Genomic DNA, 27189 nt, shown 5'->3' with positions numbered 1-27189 from the left:
AATTCATTTCGAAGTGTACATAAAATACATACACATTTTCACTTTTAACTGTACGTTAAGTTTGACATGCCGCCATGGCATTTCCTTTTTTATTCATTCTTTGATCCATCGTGGCTTTGGCTAGTCTTCTAATTTTTGTGCGCTTAAATCTAAAACTTAAAACTAAAACTTTAAACTAACTTAAGAACTAATTAATATTTTAATAAAGTTTATAATATAATTAAAATTAATTATTTCGTGGTTCTTAATTATTAAAAGTATTGTGCCTATAAGAGGGCACAGTGCGTCAAAAGTCTTCATTTTTTATAGGAACTTCACGAAATAAAAAGTGCGTCAAAGTCCTTCTTTTAAGATGCGACTTCAAAAAATTAAAAGTCTCCATTTTTTTTTTTTTTTGAGAACTTCAAGAAGTAAAAAGTGCTACAAAATCCTTCATTGAAAATGTGATTTTAAAAAATTAAAAGTCTCCATTTTCTATAAGAACTTCACAAAGTAAGAATAGCGACAAAATTCTTCATTGAAGATGCGACTTTAAAAAATTAAAAGTCTTCATTTTTTATAAGAACTTCACGAAATAAAAAGTGCGTCAAAGTCCTTCATTAAAGATGCGACTTCAAAAAATTAAAAGTCTCCATTTTTTTTTTTTTTTTGAGAACTTCGAGAAGTAAAAAGTGCTACAAAATCCTTCATTGAAAATGTGATTTTAAAAAATTAAAAGTCTCCATTTTCTATAAGAACTTCACAAAGTAAGAATAGCGACAAAATTCTTCATTGAAGATGCGACTTTAAAAAATTAAAAGTCTTCATGTTGTATAAGAACTTCATGAAATAAAAAGTGCGTCAAAGACCTTCATTAAAGATGCGACTTCAAAAAATTAAAAGTTTCTATTTTTTTTTGAGAACTTCACGAAGTTAAAGTGTGACAAAATCCTTCATTTAAAATTCGACTTTAAAAATTAAAAGTCTTCATTTTGTATGAGAGCTTCAAGAAGTAAAAAGTGCGACAAAATTCTTCATTGAAAATGCGACTTTAAAAAATTAAAAGTCTCCATTTTTTTTAGAACTTCAAGAAGTAAAAATAGCAACAAAATTCTTCATTGAGAATGCGACTTAAAAAAATTAAAAGTCTCTATATTTTTTTTTGAGAACTTCACGAAGTTAAAAGTACGACAAAATCCTTCTTTGAGTATGCGACTTTAAGAAATAAGAAGTCTTCATTTTGTTTGAGAACTTCACAAAGTAAAAAGTGCGACAAAATGCTTCATTGAAGATAATTGAAGATACGAATTTTAAAAAATTTAAAAGTCTTCATTTTATATGAGAACTTCACGACGTCAAAATAGCGATAAAATCCTTCATTGAAGATGCGAATTTAAAAAATTTAGTGTCTTCATTTTGAAGGAGAACTTCACGAAGTTAAAAGTGCGTCAAAGTCCTTCATTAAAGATGCGACTTCAAAAAATTAAAAGTCTCCATTTTTTTTTTTTTTTTGAGAACTTCAAGAAGTTAAAAGTGCTACAAAATCCTTCATTGAAGATGCGACTTCAAAAAATTAAAAGTCTTCATTTTGTATAAGAACTTCACAAAGTAAGAATAGCGACAAAATTCTTCATTGAAGATGCGATTTAAAAAAAATTAAAAGTATTCATTTTGTATAAGAGCTTCACGAAATAAAAAGTGCGTCAAAAGTCTTCATTTTTTATAGGAACTTCACGAAATAAAAAGTGCGTCAAAGTCCTTCATTAAAGATGCGACTTCAAAAAATTAAAAGTCTCCATTTTGTTTTTTTTTTTTGAGAACTTCAAGAAGTAAAAAGTGCTACAAAATCCTTCATTGAAAATGTGATTTTAAAAAATTAAAAGTCTCCATTTTCTATAAGAACTTCACAAAGTAAGAATAGCGACAAAATTCTTCATTGAAGATGCGACTTTAAAAAATTAAAAGTCTTCATTTTTTATAAGAACTTCACGAAATAAAAAGTGCGTCAAAGTCCTTCATTAAAGATGCGACTTCAAAAAATTAAAAGTTTCCATTTTTTTTTTAGAACTTCACGAAGTAAAAAGTGTGACAAAATTATTCATTTAAAATTCGACTTTAAAAAATTAAAAGTCTACATTTTTTATGAGAACTTCAAGAAGTAAAAATAGCGACTAAATGGTTCTTTGAATATGTGACTTTAAAAAATTAAAAGTCTTCATGTTGTAGGAAAACTTCACGAAGTAAAAATACCTATGGACACAATTAAACAAAAACTATTTCTCCAAAAATGGTTTCCAACATTTTTAAATAAATCCCCTTAATTAACAAAAACTATTTTTAGAATATCTTTCTCTATTACGTATGTCCGCAGTTACAACAAAAAAAAAAACTATCAGATCCTATAGAATACCTTAAATTAAAACATGTAAACAAAGAACATACAAAAGTATAAAAGTATTTCTACTTGCTTGTACCTTGTAGATAGTTTGTTCTAGCAAAATGTGTTGCATGCTAATCGAGATTTATTTTTAGCTGAATATGCAAAAATTCTTTACACGAATTTCCATACCTACACTAGAAGTGGGTGGATGACACTCTTTTTTCTGTCCCTTTTTTCAAGCACAAAGTACCTACCTTTCTCAAAAATAAAAAAATAAAAATAAGTTTTACCAAACCAAGCAAAAGAAAATTTTCATCTAAAAAACTAAACAAGAACGCCTCATATAAAAGTTTGCATATGTAAGGACCTTTTTTTTTCTAAATAAAGGTAACCTACTCCTACCTCTTCTATAAGAGAAGAGGTGTCGACCTACGAACGACTCCTAAAGGATTTTGTATCCTTTTTGGATTTATGCTGATATGGGCGAGAATCTAGCCTTCCATCCGAATGCAATTACATAATGCTGTTTACCCGTTGAAATATTAATGCTGCCATGCATCCGAGCTGTTCTGCATGTGCATATCAGCCCATGCAACTACCACATGTGGCGAAAGCAGAAGACTTGAGTACTTTTAATTGCTCAAGCGGAGTTGGAAAGTTTTAGCTTGGTGCAAGAGCACATATATTAATATGTAAAGGAGAGGTGAGGGAGAAGAACTCTTTTTCGTTCTTCCCCAACTTATATTAAACTCCAGCTGTTCCTTTGCCATTGCTTTTGCTTACCTTGCTCGTCGTCGTTGTAGGGCCACAAGTTTCAATGGAATGTTTGATTTTGTTTGGTTTTCCTTGCTTCTGTGTGTTCTCTCATCCTTGCACCTATTTGTAGTGTGAATAGGTGCTGGAATATTCTATTCTGCTGCACAATGACAACTTGTGTAAAAGAAATGTGACATATTTGCGTATAGTACGAGACATGAGTTGAGTTATTTGCAGCAGCGAGCGGTGGTAACTAACCACTTCTAAGTCTTGTATAGCTACCTGATATTACCTTGTGAGTGACAGATGATGCTTGTTGCAAGAAATACAAGTACATTATGCCATTAGATGAGTGTGGAGAGATTTGTTTCTTATAATATGTCTACACACACAAACCACAAGAGTGTGTGTCTCATTAGAAGTTTATAATGAATTGATTGCTGTTAGAATGCTGGTGCAGATGTTGTTCTATGCGATACGATGTTTAGATGCGGAAGAAAAAGTTGGGTATTTAAATTTTCGAAGAAAACTCAAGAACTTCCTTAATGCAAAAATAATTTCTATTCCAAGACAATGTGTGTGTGGCATCATCAACAATAATATTCTTGTTTATTTTTCTTGGAAATCTGTTTGAGAATAGAACTTTGGAAATTATTTACATTTCTTTGTGGAACTTTTCAAATTCGACAGGTACACGGTTGCCACTCGCATAAAAAATTTCCTACCAAAGTTTCCAAAAAAACCTACCAATTCAAAGAAAAACCTACCCAACGAAAATTTTCGATTTTAAGAGAATAAATTCTTGTTTAAAAAAATAAAATGCACGACTGGGTCGCACGAACTTGCTCTTGGAGTTAAAGTTGCTTAAATTTTTAAGACTTTTTATATAGAAATTTGGAAAAAAAAAAATAAAATTCGTTTAAACAAGTATGCAGTTTTGATTGATATATTAACGTAAAAAAAATTTTCAAAATCGTTAGAGCCGTTTTTTAAAAAAACAATTTTTTATAAATAATTTTTTGGAAAAAAAGTTTTAAAATAAATTTGTAATCCCATTATGTAGAAACCACTAATCAAGAATGTGAAGTTAGTGTCAACACAAAACATGAAAATGGATGAGTTCAGACACCAACAATGAGGATACTGCGTTTACATACACTACTTAATATTATTACTCTCGGTTTAGATGGGCACATTTGTTTGGCACAAATATTTTGGGTAGATTTGACATAATTACAATTTTTTTTGTCTATTATTAAAAATAAAATTATTTTAGAGAAAGAACTTGGAAAAACCTACCAAATTGACTTCAAACCTACCAACCTACCCAAGGTAAAAAAACCTACCCAGTTTGGTAGGATCCTACCCACTCCGGCAACCGTGGACAGGTATTGAGTAGCTGGGGAGTTTGTTTCTACTCTTAAGTAAAAAAAAACAGTGCAATACATCATTAATTCAGTAGGTTACATTAGTTTTAGCGTTATTATAAAAAATACAGGCCCTAAGACTCTCCCATGCGGTATACTTGAAGTGATTTCGTCGTAAATAAATAAATGTAAATTTATGCCAAAGAAGTCATCGGACAGTAAGGCTTCCACAAGCAGATATGATACTTATTCGAACAATAATCATGAATTAATTTATCAATAACTGATACTATCCCGAACTGCAAAATCATGGTAATCCTGAAGAAATGCATAAACAACTTGAATTCTAACTACAGGATAGTTCAAAAACATAAAAGGAAATAGGTTTTAAATGATCTCCAACTTTTAAACTTTTGATTGCCACCTTGACGTACCTAATGTTCTTAACAGAAATTCGAAAGAATTGCTTTAGAAAGTCTAAAAAGTCTTACAAATAGAGGCTGTGGATCGTATTCCTTAAAAATTTAAGAAAACTAAGCAAGAAGTGTTTTTATTGAGCAGAAACTGGCAATTACTCATTTCTCAACAATAAAACAAACTGTGTTTGGAGAAAGATATTATTTGTGGAACGTAAATCTGCAAAAAAAAACTAATTTTCAATCAAAAATTCAGCTGTGGAACGCATTTTTCCTATTTTTCTCATATTGTATGGGATTGTTTACTTAAGGTTTTCACGAGAAATACCTACACACAATATTGTGGAACGTATTTTTTACTCATTCTTAAACTCTTAGTCGATTGCTCTCGTTTGAACAAGTTTGCATGTGGAACGTAAATTAGATGTACTTAGTTCAAACGAAAAGGAATTAATGCGCTTATAAAACAAATTTCTCAATTAATTGTTTATGTGCTAGACCAGAATATCGAATTTTCTTCAATGAATGATCCACATTTCTCTTAATTAAATGAATTTTGTATAGGTTCCACACTATTTTAACGTTTCGTTTTGTATACAAAAAAAAAAAAATATTTAAGTCAAAAATTCCTTTCCTGGTGTAAGTTTAATGCATTTTAACACACATACGGAGCTCTAAACTTATTTTCAATCAAAATAACAACATGGAATCCACACATCAAATTATTTTGTTACATTAAACTTTGTTTTTGTCATCCATTGAAGGTAATTCCATTATAATTGAAAAACTTGATTTCCAGGAAAAATTTGAAAATTAAGATCATAAACATTCATTATATATGGGCTTTCATCATATAAATAAGTTTGCACAGCTTGAGGTTTGACTTGATATCGAACTCATTCCACACAAGAAACCGTTCATCTTCAAACGTTGTCGTTCAGAAACTCCAATAAAAGATAAAGACGGCGAATTCCAAACTAAAACCACAGCATGACATCGCCACGATTTATACATTAACCGCCATTAACGAGTCCACGCACGTTTTCACATCACTAACAAAAGCTATACGAATTAATAAAAAAAAAAAAAAAAAAAAATACACATACTAAACGACCGACGAACTGACCAACTTGATACTTAATTCACCACATTAAACCAACTATATCTATATGTTTGATCTACGAAGGTAAACAATAAGACCGCATAATATCGATGGAAAAAAAGTGTTTACTTACTTCGAACTCACAAGCTCAACTACGATGTCTTTATCGATCAATTCGACCATCATGCATCGTGATGTGGTGCAAGTTGCCCGCACAATTCGTATTGACAAACTTCAATTAATCCAAATCAATCATTTTCACTTGTAATGAAAACGATCTTGCGCAACATCAATCACAAAGCGTTAAAACTTCTTTCTTCAGTTGGATCATAGTCATAGTGTTTGAATGGGGGAAGTAATCGACCGCGCGGCCGGCGCAGCCGATTAAAGCGGTATCTTTCTCTACAAAGTTGCTTGCTTCTTGGTGTACCGCAATGTTACATGGGGCTAAAAATGTTGGTGGATCCAGTTCTTATACCCGGGCACATGATCAAGCCGACAGCCAAACACACTGACAGTCTTCTTTATTTTGATCATCGTCGAGAGGAAATTTATTTAAATTGGTCTCAGCTTAAATTGTGAAAGAAGGTTAACGGAACAAATAATTAAAATGTCGTCTATTCTATACAGAAAATTGTGTACTGGGTTATGGCAGGAGGAAGCGAAGCTAAGTCTCTTCATGCGAGGAGAATTTTTTCCAACGAAGAAAAATATATAAACGATGGCACAAGACTGACTTTCTGGCTTAAGAACTGGTTTGTCCCAGAGAAGAGATGATGATTTTTCTTTCAAGCCAAAGGAAGGAAGAAATTATTGGGTTGTAGAAATATTTACAGTGCGGATCATTTGGTTAGAGCCTAGATTTAAATCACAGAAGCAGAGATGAAATAGTAAAAGAACATGGTTTGGAACAAAAATTTAGATCTGTATTCCGTAGATAGTATCACAACAAAAACATTACTGTTAAAAAAAGAGCCAAGTTCTCCTATGTTGAAATTATGCTATCACAAAAAGTACTGAGATGTAAAAGTGTACCAAGTTCTAAAGTTTGGGTTCAAATTCGTATCAATAAAATTTTGATTGTTCTCTTGACAATTTTTCTTAATTATCGATTTTTAAAGTTATTTCAAAAATTGCCAAGTAAACAATCAAAATTTTATTGATACGAATTTGAACCCAAACTTTAGAACTTGGTACACTTTTACATCTCAGTACTTTTTGTGCCAGCATAATTTCAACATAGGAGAACTTGGCTCTTTTTTTAACAGTAATGTTTTTGTTGTGATTTCACTACTTTTTGCAAGGTATGGCTGTAGAATATAAAATCTCTATATTTGATGAAAATTCAGTGAAAATGGGTGGTTGCCACGCCCCCTGCCTGAAATTCTCAAATTTAAAATTTTTTCCTTTGTATAAACTACCAGCTCTACCATTCTACCAAATTTCAAGATTCTACGACAATCAGAAGTGCTCTATAATAATTTATGAAAATTCAGCGGAAATGGGCGGTTGCCACGCCCCCTGGCTGAAATTCTCAAATTTTAAATTTTTTCCTTTGTATAACCTACCAGTTCTACCATTCTACCAAATTTCAAGATTCTACGACAATCAGAAGTGCTCTATAATAATTTATGAAAATTCAGCGGAAATGGGCGGTTGCCACGCCCCCTGGCTGAAATTCTCAAATTTTAAATTTTTTCCTTTGTATAACCTACCAGTTCTACCATTCTACCAAATTTCAAGATTCTACGACAATCAGAAGTGCTCTATAATAATTTATGAAAATTCAGCGGAAATGGGCGGTTGCCACGCCCCCTGGCTGAAATTCTCAAATTTTAAATTTTTTCCTTTGTATAACCTACCAGATCTACCATTCTACCAAATTTCAAGATTCTACGACAATCAGAAGTGCTCTATAATAATTTATGAAAATTCAACGGAAATGGGCAGTTGCCACGCCCCCTGGCTGAAATTCTCAAGTTTTAAATTTTTTCCTTTGTATAAACTACCAGCTCTACCATTCTACCAAATTTCAAGATTCTACGACAATCAGAAGTGCTCTATAATAATTTATGAAAATTCAGCGGAAATGGGCGGTTGCCACGCCCCCTGGCTGAAATTCTCAAATTTTAAATTTTTTCCTTTGTATAACCTACCAGTTCTACCATTCTACCAAATTTCAAGATTCTACGACAATCAGAAGTGCTCTATAATAATTTATGAAAATTCAGCGGAAATGGGCGGTTGCCACGCCCCCTGGCTGAAATTCTCAAATTTAAAATTTTTTCCTTTGTATAAACTACCAGCTCTACCATTCTACCAAATTTCAAGATTCTACGACAATCAGAAGTGCTCTATAATAATTTATGAAAATTCAGCGGAAATGGGCGGTTGCCACGCCCCCTGGCTGAAATTCTCAAATTTTAAATTTTTTCCTTTGTATAACCTACCAGTTCTACCATTCTACCAAATTTCAAGATTCTACGACAATCAGAAGTGCTCTATAATAATTTATGAAAATTCAGCGGAAATGGGCGGTTGCCACGCCCCCTGGCTGAAATTCTCAAATTTTAAATTTTTTCCTTTGTATAACCTACCAGTTCTACCATTCTACCAAATTTCAAGATTCTACGACAATCAGAAGTGCTCTATAATAATTTATGAAAATTCAACGGAAATGGGCAGTTGCCACGCCCCCTGGCTGAAATTCTCAAGTTTTAAATTTTCTCCTTTGTTTTAACTACCAGCTCTACTATTCTACCAAATTTCAAGATTCTACGATAATCAGAAGTGCTCTATAATATATGATGAAAATTCAGCGGAAATGGGCGGATGCCACGCCCCCTGAATTGAAAATCTCAAATTTTCGATTTTTTCCTTTGTATACACCACAAGTCCTATCACCGTGTAAAATTTAAAGTTTCTACGATATCGGGAAGTTCTCCATAATTTTGATGATCTGTCAGTGAGTCAGTGAGTCAGTGAGTCAGTGAGTCAGTTACGGTTTTTGCGATTTTTGAAGCCCTATATCTCAGAAACTACTCATCGTAGGAGGCTGAAATTTTGTGAGGAGTTTGGTTTTTACAAGCTCAACAAATGTAGTGAGTTTGAAATTTCTAGCATCTTTGGTGTGGAAGTTAGAGGGGGGTCGAAAATGGCCTGAGTTGTTTCCTGTAAATAAGGGTGTAGTGCCAAAGTTGCTAGAGAACTTGGCTGGGCACTACCGTGCCCCTTGATATACAGGAAAGAAATAGAGGAAGGTTGATTTTAGAAAATCTTAAGTCCTGGTTTTCGGGACGCCAACCCCCTGGCGAAATCCGCCATTTTGAAAATTTCGAATAGATCTATATCACCCAAACTATTGATTTGATCAAAAAAATATTGCTTCAAAGTTGTAGGTAGGTAATAGGTATAAATATCTTTTACTGTGCATAAACATTTTTTTCTGTGCTAACAATACTAGGTTGAAAAATTTTGTTGAACATACCTATTCATAATGCATTACATTAGCTTAAAATTAAAAAAAAAAAATTATACGGTGTAGCACTCAAAATATACGCGGGTGGACGGTGGAGACCTATCACGTTTTGTAGAGCTAGTAGCACTGATTACGAAACGGTATTTAAAAAGTCCCTAACAACACCAAAATCTGGAGTTAGGGGCAAAAAACGGTTTTTTTGACCTTCACCCATTGAAAAAAATTTAGCTTCGTCAAATTTTTACCCATTGTTATGGTTTCTGATAGGAGATAAATATACATTTTTAACAATGTATAAAACATGTAACTCGGTTAAACCACCTAGAATTTATAAGCTGTCAAAGTTCAAAAATTCCATTTTTTTCGTCATTTACCCAACTTCGACATCAAATTAAAGTATATATGTATTTTCATTACAACATGCTGTTTTAAAAATATATTCTAAAATAATATATATTTGCAAATCAAACGAGATATTTTTTTTATGAAAATCAATTTAAAATTGGCTTAAAAAAAAATTTACGATTTCAACCAAAAGATACAGAAATTCGAACTCTTAGGTATAGAACAAAAATGTAGTTTTGGCACGTAGTAGGATAACTTGGGCGCCAGGATTTGATAACGGGTTTTTGTAAAGGAGCTCAATACAAAAATTTTTTTCTTTGGAAGGGGGGTCTATCTCTCCCCGTTTAGGTGGGAGGGGCATTTTTCTAAAAAAAAATTATCAAAATAAAAAAAAATTATTAAAAAACAACGGCAACACTTACAGTAATAAATGATACCATTTCCGAAAGGAAAAATTATACATTTGATTCTAATTTTTAAATCAATATAATGTAACCAATAGTTTTTGAAATAATCGATTTCAAAGTTAAAAATATGCGAAAAAAAATTTGTAAAAACTCATTTTATACTATTTTTGTCCAGACTGTGAATTTTAGTAAAAAAATTACTCACACGGAAAACTGCCTCAATTGATTCCTTAAAGAACAGTGAAAACTATATGTTTCTATGTCTTCTAGTTTTTGAGAAAATTGAAAATGGGTAAAAAATTTTCGAAGCTAGAATTTTTTCAATGGGTGAAGGTCCAAAAAACCGTTTTTTGCCTGTAACTCCAGATTTTGGGGGTGTTATAGGATTTTCAAATACCGTTTCGTAATCAGTGCGACTAGCTCTACAAAACCTGATAGGTCTCCGCCCGCGTATATTTTGAGTGTTACACCGTGTAATTTGTCTTTCTATATTATATTAACTTTTATCTAAATAAACAGAAAATATCATAAAAATATATTATTTTAAATTATTTCTACACTTGGGTGCTAATGGGTTAAACATTTATTTTTTTTTTTTTTTTTTTGAAAAATAAAATGCACGACTGAGTCGCAGTTTAATTTTATCAATAATTTTAAAGTACATATTTCTTTAATTACAAAAACACCTTTTAAAATCTAATGAAGTATGCCATTGAATTTCGTGTATAATAAAGAATTATGGAATTTTGTTTTTAATTTTTGGGGATGTTTCTTAAAAAAAAATTTAACATTTTTCAGACAAAAAAAACTGTATGCAGTCCTTAACAAAGAATAAATTCCCACACACAAACGAAATTAAAAAAAAAATGCACGAGCAGGTCACAACTTGGTCGAGATATTAATATATTAAAACTTTCATTAAAAAAAACTTGGTAAATGCATATTCAATGACAAAAAACAAAATCTTAAATGAACTTGATCGTCAAAAAAGCATGCAATTTAATTTTAATAAAATAGAAAGTATATAAAATCGTTTTATGTACACAATTTTTTTTTAAAGTTAGTAAATATAAATACCTACACATATGTTATTTTGAAGGATCTTATTAATAAACAAAAAAAAAATTTTTAAATACAATAGTCTGTTTTCGAAAATTTGATTTTTCAAAAAAAAAAAATAAATAAAAAAAAAAAAACACTCTAAAAAACGGTTGCGAAAAATTTTTTTATAAAATCACAAGTTTATTTTTATGAAACATTTATCTTTTTGTGAATATTATTTTTTACTTAAAAAATAGTTACTTCTCACAGAAAATAGTTTTTTTTTATTATTTTGGAATTACTCATAAACCACTGAACCGATTTTGATGAATTTTTTATTTAAGAATATTTATGCTGCAATGATTCAAAATTAAAATTTTGAAAGAAACTTTTTTGGATCAAAAAATTGATTTTATGTGTTTGTTATGACTGTTTATCCAAAATAATGCGTTTTAAATATTTATTAATAGCTTCATAAAAACAGTATACCAATATTTTATTGCTTTTAACATTTTTTCCAAAAATTGTATGAAACTTAAAAAAATGCAAAAATCATATTTAAAAACAAAAAATGGATCTTAAATTATTGTGAATTATTTTTTTATCCGTTTTTATAGAAAAAGTGAACTGGTAAAAAAAATTATTTTCATTCACATTTGTATTTTTTCAATTTTGACATTGTTCACGTTCCAAGCTATAGATAAATATAAAATACCTATTTTGGCGAAAAAAAGATATGATATGGAATGAAGGTAACCAGGCCATTATGATAAAACAACTTTAATTCGTTCTTTATTTACATCCTATTCTATCCCAGTCTGGTGCTATTTGAAACTTCTAGATTCTAGAACATAGAACAATCTTCATGCAATATACACACCTACTGAATAACATCCTAAAAATAGATAAATGTTTCTTTTTCAAGTCGGTATACAAGCATTGATGTTGCATCTACAAAAGAATAAAACAAAAAAACATTAAATAAACAAATCAACCAGAAGATATACCTACAAATAAAACGGCCCAAAGAAACAGTAAACTACACATAGCACAAAGTCGAATTCAGATATCTTTCTCGATTATGCTTTAGAAAGTCGCGCAAAAAGACAAACAATATTCTCCTCGAGATATATCGTTTCATGTTAACAGATTGCGCGTTTCGAATGTTTTTTTTTTGGTTTTATGTTTGTTTGTTCGAGTCGAGAATCAAGTATCTGTATGCGGCTATATCTGCAGTCTTAAAGAACAAACTCTTGTCTTTGTTTGAGTATCTTGTAAATTGTTGGTTCTTTTTTACTTCTAAAGAAAAAGAAATTTACGCGTGCATTTGTAGAACTTGTTATCGTCTTCGTCTTGCTTGTTGTTTGTCCTTTTTCGGTTGATTTGCATTGGCCAGGCTAAAAACAACCAAAAACGAACAGAGCCAATATTGTCTATATAATGAGCGCGGTAAAAATGTAAAGAAGCACAAAGTTTTGCGAAGGAGAAAGAAAGAGTTGTTGTCACTGAGTCCCAAAAAGCAATCGGCGGCGTTGTTGTTCTTGACGATGCAGCATGGTCGTTTGGCTTTTTCTTTAATTTGTATTCTTCGACTCTGACATGACAGTCGTGAAACTGAAAATCCAAAAAGAACCAAAGAACATTTATTTGCTCATCGAGTGGCTACTCTTTCCGTTTGTGTCCTTTTTTTTTGTAATTTTTGTTGTTGGTACGCAATAAGGTCTTCTTTGAGCGCTGACCTTTTCAACAAGACCATACGGAAACATTTTCTAAACAATTTTTACCTTTTCTTAGCTATCAACGAAAAGGCTTTAAATTACAGAAGACACTCTTAAAAAGAAGACATGGATTTGAAATTCCTTTAGAATTCTTGCAAGTTTCAATCTAATGGATTAATTCTTGCTTCTCGAGATACTTGTTAGAAGCTGACAGTTTACTTGGCATAGTTGCAGTTTTTTTTTTAGACGAATTCAACTTTTGTTATTTAAGGATTGAGTTTCCTAAGAATGTTGCAAGGCAGATGCTTTAAAAAAATACAAGAAAAATAGAATGATGCAAAATTGTGTATTCATACTTCTGAGCCCTGGTTGATACGAAAAGACACAATTGCTTCAAATCAGCATTTCTTGAAGTTAAATCCCTTTCAATTGGCTTAAATACTTCCGCCTTTATTGACATATAGAAACGTAGAGTTAAAAAAACGTGATGTTCGACTGATACAGCTTCACCTTGTTTCGTGAAGTCTGTAATCTAATCATCTGTTCTGATCTTCCTACAAACGTTAAACTCCTAAAAAAACGAGCCTCTTTGAATGTCAACAACGTATCCTGATTCGCAAACCATCATCACAAAAAAAAAACACAAGGCTTAATACCATAAGACAAAAAAAAATATATATCACGGATTTTTGTGCCGCGTTAAGACTCTATCTAATACGACAGTGAAGATAGAAATAGATATAAATGTATCTTCGCGTCATAGAGAACCATTTTGATTCCTCGCGTACATCTCGATAGAAGAGAGAGAATTATCCATATGGACTGTTTCATGGGGCAGGGTAAAGTACATATAAATGTATAGTATAAATTGGTATTAAGAGGATGCCAAAAGCAATGTAGGGGACGAGATTAAAGTACGCAACCACTCGGAGAGTCGAGACAACGATGACGCGACGGAAACTAAATGAAGTTAATTTTTTCTTATTTTTACTTTATTTTTTTTTTGTTTCATTTTCAGCTTGGTGATTTATAAGAAAATTTATAGCTTGCAGCGAAAAGATAAAAGATATTCATACACACAAATGAAAACGAAAAAAAAAAAAAAAAACCTTTCATCTTCTTGAATCATTTTTACTTCATGTAATTTTTTTTTTTTTCCTTACAGATTTTGTAGTATGGTTCTGACTGTAAGTTATAGTTCGGGAGAATTTGTTACCAATATAAACGAGGCGAAACTGGAAGCAGCGAGCTGGCGAAGCTTGTTGATTGAGGCCCAAATCCAAAGCCGCCCTACGGTGCTGGTAACAATAAGTAAGTAAGTATTTTATTTTCCTTAAACAGCATACAGTTAGAAATGTCTTTAAATATCTTTAAATATCGAACTGTGGGCCAAAGTTGTATTATTTTTAGAAAAGGATGAAAAATTATTTTGTTTTTCATTGAAATAAAATTACCAAAAAATTTGGTCGAGTACAATATACTTTTTTATTTAAAAATTTAAAAATTTTTTCCGAAAACCATTTTTTGACTAATATTTTTTTTATGAAAACGTTTAAAGCTTAACACTTTTTGTGTAAATTTTTAATTTTAAAAATTTGTTTTAAAAGAATTTTTTGAATTCGAGTTAGTTAAATAAAATTAATCTCCAAACTTTTTGGATCTAAAATCATCGAAATCTAGTTGCCGTTAAATTTCGTGTCAAAAAAATTAGATATTTCAGTTTTGAAAGTTGCTTTTTTTCGCTTAGTGCACCTCCACAAAATGTTCGAAATATTGCAATTTTCTCGAAAATAGCACTTAAAATTTTGAATAAACTTTGCACACGTAATAATCAATTAAATAATAAAAAAACGATATGTTTCGTTTTTCTAAAAAAAACCCATGTAACGAAAAAAAGGCGTTGCCGATTTCTTTACAGAATAATGTATTTTATATTCAGATTTGTAAATAAAATTTTGGAAAAAGTGGCAAAACAAAATTTTTGGAACTTAAGTAAGGGTATTTTCATTGTAAAAGGTGGGGCACAGTTACTAAAGTTTTTGTTCCTGATATAGAGGAAGTAGGGGCAAGACCGAAGTAACAATTTTACTTGCATAAGGTCCATTTTGTTCGATTCGAAAAGCTATAGTTTGTATAGGTTTAGTTTAAGGCTTACTTACGCAAGTTATCCATTTTGGAAAGAAAGGAGGTCTCCTTAAGGCTATTTAGAAGTGTTAAGAAGGAGCCTTGTAAATATCAGTTAAAGAAGCCTTCTATTTTCAAGTGACAGAAGGCTTTCATAAGACCTGTTCCAAGAGGTTCTTGTAAGTATGCAATGTTTTCACCTGCAAGTATGCAAAGTTTTTATCTTGCAGATATGCAATAATGTTTGTAACGCATTAGAAAAAAACATTGCATTTCAATGTGAGGTTTCAATTAGCTCCCAATTTTATACTCATCTTTAATATTCGAGCATGGTCTACTGGTAAGGTGCTGGCTTGGTATGTAGAGGTACGTGGGATCGATTCCTGGCCGGGCCATGTGTTGAAAATAAAAAACTGTGTTCTTTTTCAATTAAAATAATATTCTCATCATTTCAGAACAACAGAAAAAGCAGTAGAATTTCCAAAAAAGGTTGAGAAACAAAATAGAAAAAAATTAAAATAAATAAAATAATATGTAAAAAATGCAAAACAGAAAAAATCAAACAAAAATAAAAAAAAAATTAAATAAATTCTTTTTCTTTATGCATAAATTCAACATTTGCTATAACACCTTCAACAACTTCTATAAGGCCTTATTATAACATCCTACGAAAGCAATCCGGTTTGTGCATTAGATTAACCCTCTGCAGGAAGACCTCCGTAAGGCCATTTTAAGCTGTTTGTCAAAAGCTATTAGCTTGTGGATTACCTGCGAAGGAAAGTCCTATGCAATTTCGGTAAAATGCACCAAAATGATTTGTATAAGACCTGTCTTTCTTGTTATGAAAGCCAAAAAATAGTTTGCATTGACCCTTATGAAAACTAAATTGTTACTTGGGGACCGCCCTTTTAGTGTTTGATTGTCTTAAAAACCAATAAAATACAACTTTTAACTAAAATAAAGTTATTTGTTTGCTGTAGGAACTCTGTTTATTATAAAAAATAAATAAAAAAAATATTGAACAAAATATAATTAGTTTTGAAAAAAACATCTGACAAAAAATGGTCTTGTCCCCATATAGAATATTCTATAATATTCTATAAAACCGATTAACGTTTATTTAATTGAAAAAAAAAAAAAATGTTACGCATACGCCACAGGGACACAAAAGTCGTACATACTTAAACTTCCGTCTAGAAAACTTTTGTAATATACATTATACATTCGGACAGTTTTATTTTACATTATAGAAACTGGATGAAGACCATTTGTCATAACTTGACTCAACTTAAAGAACCCTTTTTGAACTTATTTTATGAAAGTTTATAGAAGCAAGCTAGGTATATCTTTTTATATCCTTAAAAGAAACTTAAAGAATTTTAATTTTATAGAAAAGAATAATGCAACTTTACCTGCCAAACTATCATGCCATTAATCTACTCATCAAAATACACATATACCCATATAAATAGAGTTCATAGCAAGTTTTCTTGATTACACCGTTGTTGTTCTTTATTTCGATGTCGGAAAGATACACACAAAAAATATATAGACTTTGAGAGATGCATCTGATGAGGAGTAGATATCTTGTTGGGTCTTTGGGTGATTATATTATATTAAAAGCGTGGCGGTGTACTTTTTAACAAAGTAATAGGCATTAAATTTCTTTTTTTTTATTTAAAACTTTTCTGTTTTTTAGTCCGGAAATTAAAGAACATTTTTTTAGTTATCAGTGATATAAATGTTTTTCCAATTTCCTGGTAGTTTTATTATATTTTTTTTTATAGTTTTTTATTTGATGAAATTTCCATACAAATGTTTTGAGATGAAAATTCAAACATAATTCAATAAATTTGAAAATAAAAAAAAATATATTATAGCCCCATAAAATGAGTGTGTGCAAGTCGTCAACATAATGTCACATTTGTCTTCGGGTTCAAAGGGGTTTTTGATGGGGATTAATAGGCTATTAAATCGTTTTTAATATTTATTTTTTTTTTTCATTTTCTTATGATCTACAATGAACCTTGTCTATATTTTATTATAGTCATAAAAGTATTTTATGATATTTAATTTAACTTGATTTGATGTGTGAACTGACATGAAAAAGTGAATTTTTGTTTATTATATGCTTACCACACCTTGTGATATAATAAAGCTTATATTAATAAACTTTTATTTATCAGAAAATTTAATATTTTATTACATTTGGAATTGAATTAATAAATAAACACTAAACTAAAAATAAACTGAAAATTGATTGAATTGAAACAATAAGAAATGACTAATTCTCCACGGCGCATTAAAAAGTCTCCAAAGATACATTTATGCAAATAACTCGTAAATTATTGCTTTATAAAGAAAACATCCACAACTTTATTTGAAGTTTAAAAAATTTTCTACAAAAAACATTAAAACACTTTTTCTCATAATAGTGCCAGTTTTTGAGATATTTTGATTTAAAAGTTTGTGAAAAATAAAACTTCTACCATCAAAAAACGGTAATATCTCGTTTAGAGGTTTAAGGATTTCCTACAAAAAATATTAAAGCACATTTATTATAATTTAAGCCGTTTTAAAGATAAATGACTTATACGAGTATCTTGAAGTCTACTAAACCAATTTTTCACATCATTAAGAAACAAAACTAGTTAGTTTCTGGTAAGAAAATCAATCATCATGGCAATATCATCGATAAAAGTGTTATCTCACGTACAAACAGCACAATTTTCTTTTCATAATATTAATCCTATAAGCATCCGCAAAGTCATTAATTTCTTAGATTTTTAAACATCTTCTTGGTTAAAAAAAAACGCGGAAATCTAATAAACTCAATGTCATTAATTTATTATTTTTGCAGTAAGTATGTTGACACTTTAAACGTGTTCTTCCTTCCATGGAAACGTGTAAATTTAAATTAAAAGTTCACGAAGATCTGTCAACTAACGTAAGTAACGGATATCATCGATCCTAGAACAGAAATTCCTACTGAGAAGACGACATACGTTTTGCTTAAGAAGGAATATGAGAATTCCTTAGAGGATCAGAAAAAAAACAGTGAACAGCAATCCAAAAAATATCCAATCGATCTTTAGATAGTTGTTTTATGTTCCATGTATGTAGAATTCTTTGTGTTTTTTTTTTTTGTACCACACAATTCTCATGTTGCCATACCGATCTTCATGTCAGAATCAAATAACTTATATGTCATCTTGTCCTTCATCATTATAAGAGAGAGAAAATTCTAAGAAATTCATTCCACCAACGACGAAAGAAAAATAATGAACAATTCCAAATGTGGAAATCTTAAGCGTTAAAAATCTCTCATAAAGTCTAACTTGTAAGATAAAAACATACAAAAAAAGTTTTCATATTATATCGATATCCCCTATCTTGTCTGATCGACGGGATATGTAAGCGATGCTCATTACCACTTTTAAGTATGGCCTACGCTTATAGTCGTGTAATTACATAGAATCATGACAAATAAATAATAATAAATATAGGTATCTTAAACTTTCCATTTACAACTATCCTATCTATCTATCTTTATGAGTACAACTCTCTTCAGGAGATATCAGGTTTGAAACCAACCAGGAAAGAAAATACAGCCCAGACCACTGCATTAGGTCACTTATATTAATTTAAAAAATACTCAGAATGAGCGAAAAATTAATTTTTATAGAGTTTTCGTATTGTCAAATTTTCCAAATTTGCGTTCCACAACATGTTATTTGATTTAAAGTTTGTATTTTTTTAAATGCCAAGCACTTTTGTGTATCCTTGAGTATTTTTCCATCTGGTCAAATACTAGTAAATTAATAAAATTGTCTCTTACGTGTTATGAAAAGTAATAGTTCTTATTTAAACGACATTTGAGCAGATACGTTCCACATCGTTTATACGGATAGTTTTAGTGAAACGATGAGTAGCTTAACCACATATCTGTTAGTTATTTCTTAAATGAATCGTTTATTTCAGAAACGACATAAGTCCATGAGCATAAACTTTTCAGGAGCAACAAAAAACAGTTTTTTACTTAAAACTCCACAACACTTCAAATTTAGAGTATGCCGAGTTATAATCTAGCCTAAGATGCATTTAGAAACCTTTAAAATATAAACTTTTTTTTAGGTCTTTGCGGGTTTTTAAGCCTTTAAAGTCGGTGGACTTATGTCGTTTCTGAAATAAACGAAATTTTTGTGGTAAAACTTTTGTTTTTATTTAGCCATAGCTTTTGAACCCTACTTTCGATTTTTATAAATTAAATAGCAGTAGATAGAGTAACCTTTTTATAGATGTATAACTTAAAGGCTTGCGTGTCATGATGTTTGCCAAAAAAATTTAAAACTGATAAAATGTCATATTTTTCAAGAGCTAAAAATGCTGCCACCACCATAAATCTGGCTATAACTTTTGAATCCTGAGTACAATTTTAATGAATTTAATAGATATAGATAGAGTAATTCTTTACCTTTTTATAGATATATAACAAAAGGGGGTGCGTGTCAAGATTGCTGCCAAAATAATTTAAAACTGGTAAAAAGTCATGTATTTAACAGTCAAAAATGTTGTCACTGGGTGAAAATTTTCCATATATTTTGAGCCCTTTTCTTTCAGTTTTCGTATTTTGGGGGGTCTGACATACTTTTTTTTTCAGAAGATGAATAACTATACATAAATGAGAAATTTCCAAAAAAAAAAAAATTTGGAAAAAGTGGACTTATGCTGTTTCTGAAATAAACGATTCAAATAAAGGTTGGTTTCAGAATGGTTTGGTAAATTTTTGCCACGTGTAACTAATATAATGTGTACCTAAAATTCCACTCTGGTAAATTTTGTGTTTGTTTCATTTGCATTTGAACTGCTTGCAAAATTTGTGTTTAACATACATTTTGAAACGAAAAACAAACTTGTAATTTGAGAAACCAGCAGTGAAAAATTCATAAAATACAGTTTATCTTTTTTACGATCCACAACATGTAATTAGATTCAAACTTCGTCTGTTGGAAAATATAAAGCCCTAATATACTATCTAAAGTATTTTTCTTTCTGAGTACATTTTCAGAAATAGTAAGAATTGTATCTATAATGGTATAAAAAGATAAAAAGTTAATATGATGAATGTCAAAAAGGTTGTGCAGATAAGTTCCACATCATTTAATAGACCATTGTAAGCATGAAGATTCGCGATTTTATTATTCCTTACACGTGGGATCATCTTGAAGTGTTTGGGGGAAAAATATTGATACTTGTAATCATAAAATTTGTACCCCGAATTCCACTCTGGTGAATTGTGTGATAGTTCCATTTTCATTCAAAAATTTTTACCAAATTTGTTTTTTATATAAACTTTAAAAACAAAACCAAATTTTACCTGTGTCTTGTTTGGAAAAATTTATAAATACAATTTTTCTATTTTACATTCCACAACATGTAATTAGAGCTAAAATTGGTTCATTGGAGAATTAAAAGCTATCATATGCTTCTGTAGCTATTTTTACTTCCGGTAATGTACTGCGAAATTTATAAAATTGTGTTGCTATTTTTTTAAATTTCACTTTGAATTTTTTACTGTTGGAAAATTAATGTAATATGTAATAAAATTGTGGAACCTAAAATTCTTCAGTGAAAAATTGAAATGTAGAACATTTACGTTATTGAACGGCTTTGTGGAGATAAGTGGAACCTATTCATTAAAATTTATCCTCATTTTTAATCTACACATTAATTAGACTTTTTGAATGTATTATGCCCAAATTTTAAAAAGAAAAATATTTAACTGAATACGTTTCACAATTTTTCCACAAGTTTGTACATTAATAATATTACGTCTCACTTTTCATGCTTTGAAATTGCTTGATATCTGTTCTGTATAGGTACATCTAAAAATTTTGTTTCTAATGCAACTAATTTTTTTTTGGGTGAAACTAATTCTAGATGTCAAAAATATTTGTACTTCATTAAAACTTTTTATATTTCATCAAAAAAAAAAAAAATAGCTACCTTGATATAGCACCTCCTTAAAAGCCAAGTTAAATAGCGTGATAAATAAATAAATTTTCAGATACTTTTGTGTATATTTAAAATTAAAATATTAGTTTTGGATGATTTAAATTCCAACTGCGAGTTCATTTTTTATCCAGATAATTAATTGATAATTTTAAATCTATTCATAAATAACTTGCCGTGATTTTCTTTGTGGATCATGATTACAAACACATACCTGGAAAGAGAAGAAGAAAAAAAGGAAACATAAATAATATATATGAGTTCAATTTTTTGAAAATAAAAAAACAAAAAAAAAATCAAAGTGTATTCGTGTGGGTTTATCTTTTCTCACAAAAAACAGATAAATATAATTTATTAACTTTTCGAACGGTGTGTATGACAATGGGAAAATGAAGATATACTATATACAATAAGCTTATTAGGTGTTCTCTTTATATCTAATAATGATGTTCCATAAGGAGGAACTTCTTCCAAGGAAACAAAAAAAAAAAGTATGATAAATGGGGAAATGATTTTGTGTGTAAGCGGGTTCGTTTTTTTTGTATTCAAAATGTTTATCTATTTGAATAGACTTGTCTCTCTGGGAACGTAGGCTAACAAGTTCAAAGTCATTTATTATAAAACACAATATGTGGAGATTTGGTATGGAAGAAAAGTGAGAAGTGGGGGGAAGAGTGTTAAATTAGGATAACATTTCAAATTGAAATTCTGCAGAATTCCAAACAGATTTGAGACAAAATAATAATATGTGAGTTTGGTGTGTCTTTGGAAAATCATCTTGAAAGCAAGATGGTGTGTAATGATTAAGATTAATCACTAAATTTTATTCAGTTTCAAAATTTTATATGATTTGTATTTAAGTGGGAACACATATTCAAATATTCAAATGAAGAGGCTGGCATTTGTCGCTTTTGTTGTAAGGTAAATTAAATTAATTTTTCTTGCCTTAAATTTGTATCCAATCAAAAGTTGAATTAGAATGAGCTTCCATAATAAGGCGGAGCCTATTTAAAAACGTTTAAAAAGACAAATTCAATAAATTATCACATAAATGATGAATAATTTAGTGTTGAAATCGTAATCTTTCGAAGATTATCCAAAATTATCAAAATCAATTCAAACATCATAAATTAATTTTTGTTTAATATTTTTTTTTTAGATTACAAACAAAAAAATTTTTTTAAGAAAGTATGTGGAAGTTGATTTGTAAAGCTTACAAAAACAACAAACTATTTGTATATGCCTTACCTTTATTTGGAATCCATTCCCATCTTAAATCTACAACGTAAATTTTTAAAAATATTGAAATAGATGAATCCGATTTTATCCATTTTTTAGTCTAATTTCGTTCGATTCAGATTCGTATTCCTTTACTAATTTAAATTTGCGATACTATCAGAATTCTTCTATGTACGAGATTTTAATAATATTGTTTTCTCTGATCTTAATATTGAAAATACACAATACTAGCAAAAAAAATTAAGGGAACAAAAAAAAAATCGTGATTTTTTTTAGTGATATTCGATAGTAGAGATGAGCAAAAAATCACGACCTGTGATTTTTAACCTGTGATTGACAAATCACAATCACTACCTGTGAACAGTCTTCAAATAACCTGTGATTACCTTAACCGTGAATTGGATATTCACTTTTTGCTTTACAGTTCGCAAATTTTTTTGTTAAAAGTTAATTAAAGTGCATTTGCGGGTTCAAAACAATTCCCTTTTATACTAGAACTGTTGTAAAAAGTTATTTTTTCCAAAATCACAAGTAAAAAGTCATTTTCAATGCGTTTTCGTGAATTCCGCGTAAAATAATTCACGTTATACAAGTGCATTGGAAATTCAAATTATAACCTGCGATTTTTCAAAACAGCTATTGCAACAGTTCTTTATTAAAAGTGAATTGGTTCGACTGAAATTCACGCAATTGCTTTGGATTTTTTTTTTTTGAACTGTGATTTTTCCCAAAACAACTTTTTAACAGTTCTTTATTAAACGTGAACTGGTTTGACTGGAATTCACGCATTTGCTTTCCAATTATTTTTAACCTGTGATTTTTCCCAAAGCAACTTTTGCAATAATTCTTTTGTAAACGTGAATTGTTTTGACCGGAATTCACGCAAATGTTAAGGATTTTTTTTAAACCCGTGATTTTGTTCAAAATAACTTTTGCACCAATTCTTATGGAAACGTGAATTTAGAGCGGAATTCACGAAAATGCATTGAAAATTACTTTTGACCTTTGATTTTGGAAATAAATAGCTTTTGCAACAGTTCTTGTGTAAACGTGAATTGTTTTTATCGGAATTTACACAAGTGCATTTTAAATTATAACCTGTGATTTTTCCCAAACCAACTTTTCAACAGTTCTTCTGTAAACGTGGATTGGTTTGACCGGAATTCACTTCACAAGTGCTTTGGAATTATTTCTAACCTCTGATTTTTCCCAAAACAACTTTTCAACAGTTCTTGTGTAAATGTGAATTGTTTTTTTTTACCGGAATTCACGCAAGTTCGGTAAAATTAATGTTTTGTTTACCCCTCACAATCACGTTTGGCTCCAGAAGAATCACGGTTTGCCCGCAAATATTTGCTGTGAAATCGCAGGTTGCCCTGATTAGAATAAGGGTTTTCAACGTTACTTTTCCCGTGATATAATAAATTTCTCCCGTAAAATCAAGACTCGCTTAGACAAAATAATGTTTTCCCCAGTATAATCACGGGTGGCTTTGGTAAATCGCGGATCTGTTTGCTTAAACCAGGAGTTTTCCTCGTAAAATCAGCTCCTTTGTTTCAAATACACTCGTATTTGAGCTTCATTAGTACTTCCTACGTGAAAAATCGTAATGAAATGTGTAAATTGGAAAATACAAACGTTAATAATGCTACGTGTAATTTTTTTTTTTTGGGATTTTCATTAATAAAAATTTAAATCACGGTTAAAAATCACAGGTTACAATCACCGTGAATTCAAAATCACAGTCACAGGTATACCTGTGATTGAAAAATCACGACTTAGCTCATCTCTATTCGATAGGCTGTATCTATTTTTGTTTGTTTTTACTTTTCTCTGAAAGTGAAGAAAGTGGGAACATTTTTTCTGAAAAAATGATTATTATTTTTAGAAAGGCTATTTATTTGGCTTCAAGATTCATTTTGTTTCAAACTTCTACGATTTTTTTTAACTGCAATATAAGTCATCAAACCAAAAACCATACTTTTGACTTTGACTATCAATATCTCAACAACGGATCACTGTACAGAATATTCAAGGACACATTTAAAAACTTCATTTAATTTTCTACGTTAAGTTTGCTTTGTTAAACAAATTGTTTTCTTATTTTTTAGATTAATTTAGAAAAGCTTGATAGCTTGATAGACATTTTTACGTTTTTTTAGAAAATTTACCGCTATTTAATTTCTATGGGTGATAAGATTGAACTGAGGCTTAACTACTAAAGCTTAATATACCTGAAATTAATATGCAAAGTTTCAGACTTTTTCATCAAGCAGTTTTTCTGTTGTGAGGGTTTGAATTTTTGAGATGAAGTAAAACACCATATTTCTGCAGGTCTAAATGACTTACTTCTTTGAACTTTTTTATGAGCAAAACCAAATTCTTTTGAGTTTATTTGAACATTTTATTGATAAATATCGTTTAAATTTAAGATAAATTAAGGAAAAATTAAAAGTTTTCAAAAAAAGTTAAATTTTGAAAATTTTTATACCATTTTTGGATGTTTTTCCTAATTTTGAATTTTTTTTTTTTGTTTTCTTGGTTTATCTTAGATTTAAACGATAGCTATTTATCAATAAAATGTTCAAATAAACTCAAAAGAATCTGATTTTGCTCATAAAAAAAAGTTCAAAGAAGTAACACGCTTTTTATTTTGTCATGATGCGATCATTTTTTACTGAGATACAGCCTATCAAATATCACTAAAAAAATCACGATTTTTTTTTTTGTTCCCTTAATTTTTTGGGCTAGTGTAATTTATCTGAAAAATAGAGTTTTCAGTAGAATATTTAAGAACTTACAGGTTCTAGATTTTAAATGTGAACCAACTCGAATTGAAAAAAAAAACTCAATGTGAAAAAAATTTAAAATATTATCTCAATAACATTTTTAATTTTTTTTTCATACTGAGTTTTTTTCACCTTCAGTTAATTTTAAGAAAACAATTAAGTTTACAAGTCTTATGTTTTAAAAAATAAGTAAAAAAAACTTGACTTTTGATATATTTTTTTTATATTAAGATAGCATTAACTTTTGTTTTAATTTAATTTTAATTTGAGCTCTTGAGGAGATAAAACTTGTAAGAAATTCTCGAATGCAAATCAAAAATAAAATAAAAAAAAAAAATACAATTTTGGATTTAAGAAAATTAATTTTCAAAAACGGGTCACTGAATTATTGAAATTTTTTATTTAAGTTTTGATAAATAAAAAACATTTTTTCTAAGGAATTATTCAAACAAAAAAAAAGGCTCTAACGATTTTGAATTTCTTCTAAAAATGCATCTTAAAAAAATCGAATTGCATACCTACCTCTGTGGGTAGGAGCTGTTATATTCTGTTAAAGATTTTAAGGTGGATTTTTTTTGCTTTTTATTTTTTCCTTTTATAGTTCTGGCTTTAAAAAAAGAGCAAAACAAAAATACTGAAATTGCTTTGAGGGTAAAAGGTTTTTATGTAATCATTATTTTTTTATTATTATACGAAAACACATATTCAAATTCTTTGCTGTCACAAATTGTAGTTTTTCAGAAAATTAGATAATTTTTTGACTATCTTTATGCGTTTGATACAAAATTAAAGAGAATAAAGAGCTTATTCTTACTCAACCAAAAATCAAAAAAAATACAATTTTTGACATAAGACCTTATTGGCCAAATTATGCCACTTACATTTTTTTTTGTACAGCCAAGAATTTTGGATTTTTTTTATTATTTGAGGTCTTTTTTTTAAGTTTTTTGTCCATACAAATTTTATAATATCTTACAAAAAAAATTGCAGCTGCATTTTATTTTTAAACCCAAAAATTATTTTTTGAAAGCTTTTCTTAATTTTTAAGATTATTAAATTTTTTTTTCAAAAATTTTTTCTAGAAATCGGTTTAATCTTTTACGAAAAAAGTCTGAAATTTTAATTGTACCTAATATGGAAATGAAAAATTTAAGTTTTAAACATAAATTAAGTTTAGTTTTAAGGTACGCAAACAGTTAGAGAGTTACACAGTTTAAACAAAAAAACATGATGTTTCAATTTCGATAATTTTTCTTTAAAGAAAATTCTGTTGATAGTCTTTGTCATGTACAAATCTTATTTAATTGTAATAAAAGACGTTTTTAAAATTACTCTTATGAGCAAAAATACTGACCTTAGCATATGGTAGTAGGTATATCAATTTTTGAAAACATGATTTAAAAAAAAAAAAAAATAAAAACGAACCGATTTTTATAACGACTTTTTGGAAATTGAAAATACGATTTTTAATCAGGAATTTTAGTAGAATTTGTTCCCTTGAAATTTTTCTTATTTCGTGCACTTTTTCCACAAAAAAAGCTCTGAACTAATGTTTGAATTCATTTGAAAAATTAATTTGTAATAACAATTTATTCTTATTTTATTTCTTGTAGCTTAATTTTTATATTCAATTTTAAAGGAGGACAAAATTTTAAGGGTACCTAAGATTTTTTTCGCATAATAGTTAAAATTTTATTAAAAAATAAGAATTCAACTTTTAAAAATAAAACCTATTAAATTTTTAAAAATTATGTTCGAAAATGTAATTCTTTTTTAATATTATTAGATTTTTTGCTTAGATATTGAGTTTCGTACAAATAGTACTCAGTTCATATAATTCTGACATTTAAATCAATTTTATTTTTCCTCGTATTGGAGATACATACGTTTTATCTTTGAGAAAAATCACAAACCTCTTCTTCGAAAAAAAATTCACAGCAAAAGTATCAAAACGATTAACTTGAATGATCTCTCTGTCACAAAAAAGATACCAATCTTTTTTTTAGAAAATTGATTTAATTTTTCAAAAGCAAATA

The 27189-nt window shown here is 29.4% G+C and overlaps 1 protein-coding gene across 2 annotated transcripts in view; it reads right to left on the bottom strand.

Moving 5' to 3' along the window:
* Positions 1 to 27189, bottom strand: part of LOC129920138 (frizzled) — a 188946-nt gene that overhangs the window by 49245 nt on the left and 112512 nt on the right. The window contains exon 5 of one of the 2 annotated variants that reach the window (XM_056001351.1): positions 21217 to 21339. The exons of the other annotated variant lie outside the window; for it this stretch is intronic. Coding sequence (XP_055857326.1) covers positions 21326 to 21339 — 14 coding nt within the window. The 3' untranslated portion in view covers positions 21217 to 21325. Of the gene's footprint in view, positions 1 to 21216; positions 21340 to 27189 lie in introns of those variants that run through there. 2 annotated transcript variants of the gene reach the window in all.

The sequence above is a fragment of the Episyrphus balteatus genome, chromosome 4 (assembly GCF_945859705.1).
Source record: "Episyrphus balteatus chromosome 4, idEpiBalt1.1, whole genome shotgun sequence".
Classification (NCBI taxonomy): domain Eukaryota; kingdom Metazoa; phylum Arthropoda; class Insecta; order Diptera; family Syrphidae; genus Episyrphus; species Episyrphus balteatus.
Note: the sequence above shows the minus strand (reverse complement) of the source record. Positions and strands in the feature narration are given on the sequence as shown.